Source organism: Pelophylax lessonae (genome assembly GCF_965119305.1).
Source record: "Pelophylax lessonae genome assembly, chromosome: 1".
In the NCBI taxonomy this organism is placed as follows: Eukaryota; Metazoa; Chordata; class Amphibia; order Anura; family Ranidae; genus Pelophylax; species Pelophylax lessonae.
Genome location: NC_138768.1, coordinates 456,640,069 through 456,648,206, shown reverse-complemented (window position 1 = coordinate 456,648,206; position 8,138 = coordinate 456,640,069). Strand labels below are relative to the sequence as shown.

Here is an 8,138-nt window from a genome sequence, read left to right as displayed (position 1 = left end):
GGGCCAAGCTAGCCGGCAAGGCCCAGGCTTGAAAACGGCTTGTTGTCAGAGAGAGCTCCTTCACTGTGCCCTCCTCCTTCTTCCCACTGACCACCAATGTAAGGAGACATTCTTCTCACTTACCACCAATGTAAGAGACATTCTTCCCACTGACTACCAATGTAAGGAGACATTCTTCCCACCGATCACCAATGTAAGGAGACATTCTTCTCACTGATCACCAATGTAAGGGGCATTCTTCCCACTGACCACCAATGTAAGGGACATTCTTGCTGCTGATCACCAATATTAGGGGCATTCTTCCCACTGATCGCCAATGTAAGGAAAATTCTTCCCACTGAGCACCAAAGTAAGGAGCATTCTTCCCACTGACCACCGATGTAAGGAGCATTCTTCCCTCTGACCACCAATGTAAGGAACATTCTTCCCGCCGAAGCGTACAGATGTCAGTTTTAGTGAAAAGTGAGTGCTAGGTGTCAGATTAACTATCAGAAGTAGAGCTGTATATAAGAAAGTTCTCCCTGAAGTTGCTTAAAGTCAAGTGGGCATCCCATAAGTTTCCAATCGCTATCCACGTTCTAATCTTTCAATAAAGCAAAAAAACCAAAGCAATGGACTTATCTGACTCTGAAGTGCTTGTGAAAATTTGGCATGCCTTAGGCTGTGCAGGGAGGGGGATTACTGTTCACTTTCAGCTCCTTAGGGGATGCGCTACACTTGGATACTCCAACAGTGAGGACTCCCTGTCATAATTTCTATTATTTTCCTGTCTGTGTGGCAGTATTGGGCATTCCCGTCCTTTTTGTGTGTTCCAGCACCTTTTCTTTCATTTTAGATAATATATAGGAAATATTGGTGACCCAGAAACTCAAAACAGAGAAATATAAGAGATTGTAAGGTTTTTTTTTATCTCTGCAGCATCTACTTAAAAACTGAAATACCAGTTTAGGCTTTAATTACAGTGGTGTGTGGCACCCCTATGCATCTTGCAAACGCACATGCTAACCATGTGGTTTGGTTCAAACAGAGCTCTAGGGTGCAGTGAGCATAAGCAATGCACGTAACATACCCATGACCCATAACCATCAATCTTCACATGGCTTTTTTTACCTAAATGCCGGTTCACATGTGTGAAATGACAGACATCGCATGTGATTTGGAGCGCACTGCTCTCCAAATCACATGCAATGTCTGTGCGAGATTGTATGGCTGAATTTGCATCGCATTCAAACACAACTTGCACGGGACCCTTTTTTGGGTCCTCACCAGAATGGGATAGCATGGGTGTTCATACCTATGTGATATGATTCTTGTCCACACTGACAGTTCGCACTGCGATATGTCAACTGATCTAAGGGCGTCATTAACTTTGAATTGACACCCTCAGTGATTCACATATTGCAGTGTGAACTGCCTGCAAGTTGAATGTGGGAACCTGCAGTGGATTTGCAGGGTTCCCGCATCGCATAAGTGTGAACCGGGACTAACTGATTATGTTTTTGTAGGGGGTTAAGTGCACTTTGTACAAATTACCTCAGCTATGTACATGCTAATGAAACATTTAGGGCCGGTTCACACTGGTGCGATTGAAGACATCACATGTGATTCGCAGTGCACTGCTCTGCAAATCACATGGGTGTTCACACCTATGCAATCCAATTCCTGTCAGAACCGACAGTTCGCTCTGCGATATGCAAACTGATCTGGGAGTGTCGTTACCTTTGTATTGACACTCACAGCGATTCACATATGGCAGTGTGAACTGCCTGCGACTCAAGTGGATTTGCAGGAGGAGTTATTGTTTCCTTTCCAAGGGCAGGTTCACATTGGTGTGATGCGATACCCTGCAATACCCTGCAAATCCACTGCGGGTTCTCGCATTGCATTGCACCCGACTCACAGGCAGTTCACACCCAAGTGAACACCCATGCGATCCGATTCTGGGGCGGACCAAAAAAGGGTCCTGCTTGACTTTGGCCCGAATGCGATGCAAATTCAGCCATACAATCTGTATGGCTGAATTCGCATCACAAAGACATTGCATGTGATTTGCACAGCAGTGCGTATCACATGCAATGTTCTTCTCTTGCACCAGTGTAAATCTAAGTTTCTGTAAAAAAAAAAGTTGAAGTCCTGGAAGCATTAGACATGCATTTATAACAGTTTTCAGTCAATAAATTAACTGCAAACAACACAATTCCTGCCAGTGACAAAAATATGTTTTACACTGTCTGACCTGCTGCTGCTCTGTCTCTGCACACAGATCAGGGTGGTTGGTGGATGGGTGGGTGGCTGGCTAGCTCCTCAGAGACATCTTTCACTCTCTTCACTCTGCACTCTGCCTCTGCAGCATCCCCTGATCTCCTGGCTGTCCCCCACGGCGGGAATGTGTTGCCCCACCCCTCAGCTTAATTCTTCAGGTGGAGAGGTGGCCTGAGCACCTGTCGCTTTCATCATCCCCACGGCAGTTGAGACATATGACTCAAAATGACTTTACTTTTTTAAGTTATTAAATATTTGCATTTTCTCAAGATGTGTTAAAGCAAAATGAATGTGCCTGTTATGTTTCTGACACCACAGTCACTTAAAACACCTCAGTGTGTTCTGATTTTTAGGACACTGGCTTTTTAACAATGGAAATACTTAACATGTTTTTAGTGACTGGTGTTGAAACATGACCAGGCGAAGGATTTTGAGCTGTTTGGGCATTCAAAGTGTTTCTTTAATATGCCAAGAAAAAAACACTAAGGGCTCTTTCACACGGGCTTTCCGTGTGAAAGGTCCGCTGCGGGACTTTTTTTTTTTTTTTTTCACGGAGCGGATGACATTTCTGTCATCCGCTCCGTAGGTCCGCATATCATCCCATCCGTTTGCGGATGATATGCGGACCTAATGTAAGTCTATGGGGGATTGCGGATGTCAGCGGATGACACCGCTGACATCCGATTTTCCTTCCTTTCCGTTTTTTGAACGGAACAAAAATAGGATTTTTTCTGTTCCAAAAAACGGAACAGAACTGACAGGAGGAAAATCGGATGTCAGCGGATGGTATTCCGCTGACATCCGCAATGCCATAGACTTACATTATGTCCGCAAATCATCCGCAAAAAAATAGGATGATTTGCGGACATACGGAGCGCCCGTGTGAAAGGGCCCTAAGCAGTTTTGTTAATGTTGAAAATAAAACAAAACCTTTCATGACCACTGACTTTTAACTGATTTAAAGGTGAAAATTGGGGTAGATCAGTATTATGACTTGATTTGTGACTTGACCAAAATAAATGACTTGACTTGACTTGCTTGACTTCTAGCAGGGACTCGACTTGACTTGCTTGCTTTTCGCCTCAGTAACTTGGGACTTGCTTGAGACTTGAAGGTTAAGAATTGAGACTTGCTTGTGACTTGCACATGTGTGACTTACTCCCATGTCTGGCTATTACCACATTGGAAAGGTACATTAGAGAAGACTTAGTACCCAGACGTCTGAGATGGGAAGTCCCACTAAACAATGGACTTACTGATCAAGATTCTATAGACGAATGGTTTAAGTTCTTTAATGGCAAGCGATTGGAACTGGTTAAATTTCTCCTGAAAAGGAAACAAAATAAAATTATAAAAACTGACCAGACAATAGGAGAAATGAGAGAACAATTGGAGACTCACAAAGAAACGGCTGAATTCACATCACTCACAACGCAATTAAACAAAGACCTAACTAAAAAGGAAAGAGAGGTCAGATTAAGGAAAAGTAAAAAATATACTAGAGACACTAATGACTACAAAACTGAACAAGTATTTAGGTGACAGAGCCAAATAGGACACAATGACCCTATCTCAAATTACTCTATACCAGAAAAAATAGTGAGGGTCCATGCACCGGAACGAACAACTGAACAACGTACTCAGACTAGAGTACACTCAGGCCATTTACAGAGAGAACAGAATTACCATAGGACACAAGGAGATACCTCAATACAACAGAGGTATGATGACAGACCTAGGAGTAATAGATACCATACTCCCTGGAATACTGAAAGAAGACCCCCACATTGGGATTGGACTCCCCAAAACACGTGGAAAAAACCATACTAGGAAAACAATTGGAAAGCTTTTAATCAGAACAAATCCTATAATGGTTGGTATATAATGCCTCGTTTCCACTGAGCGGAACGGTTCGGATCGGGACAGATCGGCAGGCTGATAATGGTCCGGTCTATTCAGTTGAGCGTTTCCACTGGAAGTCGGACCTCTAGGGTCCATGCGGGGCGTACACCAAATGCCTAGCGTTGCGGCGTGGCGTCACACTAGTGCGACAACAGACGTGACGCTACAACAACAACAACAACAATGGAGGTCATCCAGCAGCTCGTCTTTGCTCTACTTGGCTTTTGGTTCTTAGTAATCAAAATACATGCCACACAGTGTGAGAGAAGGTTACGAGCGGCAAAGCGAAACACAGCAGAAAAGAGAAGAAAACTTTTGGCTTGGGTCTTGAGTCAGGAGGAGAAGTACACCTTTGTGCGGCAAAGACAAAGACGGCAGCGTTATAGGGTAAGCAACATTATGCCAATTGTCATTTATTTCTACCCGTATTAAAAAGTAAAATAATACAGAATATGACAAAATCTAATATAAGATGGGAAGGATATACAGTACATATGTACTTAACAACATTCATGTTGCACACGTATGTAAACATGCACATTTGAAGTATTAAATCAAATGCATAACAAATCATTAGTAGTATAATGAGTATTTATGTATAAGGTGTAATACTTCAAATGTGCATGTTTACATACGTGTGCAACATGTATGTTGTTGAATACATAATGTACTGTATATCCTTCCCATCTTATATTAGATCTTTGCAGATTCTGTATTTTTTTATTTATGTATAAGGTGTAATACTCACTTTTATACATGATGCTATCTGACCTTGTAAAATATAGTATGTTGTATTAATATGTTTTAATTATTTGTGATATGGTAACATCTGCGTTTTCTTCTTTTAAAGATGCTTCTCCTTTTGTCAAAGCAGCGCCGCCGACCAGTCATTTGGGCTCTCCCCCGTGCCAATGAGTGGTGGGATGTGACCGTCCCAGGATTCACACACACACAGTGGGTGCACAATTTCCGAATGTCGGAGGAAACCTTTTCATACCTTTGTGCAAGGCTACGTCCAGCGATGGAGAAGCAAAGCACAAACTTCCGAGCCAGTTTGCCAGTGAGGAAAAGAGTAGCCATTGCACTGTGGAAGCTGGCTACCAACAGTGAATACAGAAGTATAGGTCATCTTTTTGGTGTCAGTAAATCATCAGTGTGCCGTTGTGTGCAGGACTTCTGTAAGGCTGTCTGCACATTGCTAGCTCCTGAAATTGTTCATTTTCCAGACAGGGAAAAGCTTAAAGACATGGCTGACTACTTTGAAAACAGGTGGGGTCTTCCACAGTGTGTTGGTGCTATTGATGGGTCACACATACCAATAATAGCACCACAAGAATACCACACTGACTACTTAAACAGAAAGGGCTGGCATTCCATCATCCTCCAGGGAGTGGTGGATGGAAAAGGACTATTCTGGAGTGTGAATGTTGGAAAACCTGGGAGTTTGCATGATGCTCGGGTTCTACGATTGTCCACATTTTGGGATTGGGTTGGGCAGGGAGGGCTGTACCCTCTTTCCACTAAGAACATTTGGGGGATGAATGTTGGCTATTATGTGCTCGGGGACTCTGCCTACCCTTTACAAAATTGGCTCCTGAAACCATTTCCTGACAATGGCCGCCTGACACCAGAACAACAAACCTACAACAAGAAAACATCCAGGGCACGGGTCGTAGTTGAAAATGCTTTTGGAAGACTTAAAGGTAGGTGGCGGTGTCTTATGAAGAGGAATGACAGTGACATTCAACTTGTCAAATCCATGGTGCTTACTTGCTGTGCTCTTCACAATCTTTGTGAAAGTCATGGAGAAGACTTCCACCAGGATTGGAATACGTCTGCAGAAGAGCCAGTAAGGGTAATAGCACAGGATATTGAAGATGAGTGCAATGAAATACGTCAGGCTCTGATGCGTCACCTCAACACCTAATTTTTTACCATGATTGTTTTAAAGTTTTAATAAAGTTTTACATTAATGAATCAGACACACCCAAAGTCTCTTATAAAATCTCTTTTATTCAGCAACAAAAATATTCTTTCTATATTTTCTTACAAGTAAGAATTCAAAAAAATAAAACATTTTTACAAAACAAAACTGAAAAATTACCAAAAAACAAAGGGTACAGGTCCTGTGCTGGCTGACAGGCACTATTGCCTTGGCGGTGGCCTGGGATCACGACTGGCTCCCAGCACTTGAACAAGCTGCCCTAGGACACCAAGGAAGGCCTGGTTGAAGGTAGACAACTGCTCCATCTGCTGCCGGGCAATCTCAGCCTCCTGGCGCATAGCTTCCTGGGCATCCTGACGCAGTGCCTGAAACCACCGCTCAGAAAGGGTCTCCATCCTTTCCTGTTGTCTTTCCTCTACTGCCCTCATATCATCAATAACTGTGCGCAGATCCAGCTGCAACCGTCTCCTTTCACCTGGAATATACAAAATACCAGAATATTGATTTAAGAAAATGCACAATTATAACTTTCACTCTGATCATAATGTCTTACCTGTGTGACGTGGTGCATTTGGCGTACTCTGTGGTAGGCTTGGTGTTGACACAATCGTACTGGTGCTGCTGAAAGATGTCGATGGACCATCGTCTGAAAAGTTAGAGGTATCATTGGAGAGTCCATCCACAGTATCTGAAAATGCACATATCAAGGGTTTTATACACAAACGAGAAGAAGACACAGTGTACTATCTTATGGCAGTTATCCTCATGGCAGTTATCATCAGGTAGTAAACAATGGGATGCAGAGTGGGTAAAAAAATGAGATGCCTATACTCTTCTGTACAGGTATTTAAATAAAAAATAATGGAACTATATCAGTTTAAAGGCTAAGGTACAATGAGAGCATCAGAAATCTCCATTATCTTTTCTACAGTTGTCTTTTTTCTCAAAAATAGGGGCTGGTTTATACAGACAGTACATTTCCCTATCCATTCTGAGATTAACTTTACTTGGTTAAAGTGCACTGTGGCTGCTTGAAATCATGCATGATAGCCTTTAATAGTATTTTTATGCATATTCAGCCCCCATTGATATTATCAAGCCCATACTAATTAAGCAAAACACCAGTCACGCATTTTTCATTAATTATACAAAACTGTGCAGCGCTACTCCCTACCATTTTCTTTCAGTCCACTGCACAAATACAATTACATTTTTGGTGCAGAGTTAATGGTTTTGTGCAGTTATTTTTTTTAAATGGTTAGCATAGGGAAAGCCAATGCCAAGCAGGAAAAAAAATAAAACTTACCAACAGGATCTATCATGGATTCGAGAAGTGCAGATGCAGATGAAGATGCAGAGTCCAGACCTCCTTCCCTGCCTTGGTTTGCTGGCCTATGCCCGTAAATGGCGTCCATGGCATCGTACCACTTCCAAGTACTTCGACTGTTTCCACTACAGCTGTTGGCATCCTTAATTTTTTTATATTGGCCTTTAAGCTTCTTAAGCTTTGCCCTACACTGACCCGACGTCCGTTCAAATCCCTCGGCTGCCATCCGCTGGGAAATATCTTTATACACCTTTTCATTCCTCACTGATCCATCAAGCTCACTCTGAATAACACTGTCCGCAATTATAGTAAGGAAAGTGGATAGTTCCTGAGTTGACCAGACCCTGCTGTTATTTGCAGGCATCCTTCTCCTATATCTGGACTGAGCTGCGCTTCCGTTTGACGACAGCAGTGACGTTTTCCTGTCCACCAATCAGTGGAATGTATCGTGTGACACCAGTAGCTCCGCCCTAACCGTACCGTACCATTTCCTATGGCCCTACATCTGAAGGAGGACCACGAATGGTGCGGTTTGGTTCGGTTGTATGGGCCACTTTCATAATGGAAACACCAAAAATAGCGTACCGTACCGAACCGATCCGAACCGTTCCGCTCAGTGGAAACGAGGCATAAGAGAACCAAGGGGACCACCACATGAAACGTATTAATACTATGAGAGGGGTCCTGACACAAGAAGACCCC

General features: G+C 43.0%; 1 protein-coding gene across 1 annotated transcript; it reads right to left on the bottom strand.

Annotated features, from left to right (window-relative positions):
• Positions 1-6,309: 6,309 nt before the first annotated feature.
• LOC309544404 (uncharacterized protein) lies at positions 6,310-7,662 on the bottom strand (the record flags this gene model as incomplete). Its single annotated transcript, XM_082243313.1, has 3 exons — positions 6,310-6,584; positions 6,663-6,797; positions 7,416-7,662. 3 exons carry the CDS (start codon positions 7,660-7,662, stop codon positions 6,310-6,312), a joined length of 657 nt encoding a protein of 218 aa, XP_082099439.1.
• Positions 7,663-8,138: the final 476 nt, after the last annotated feature.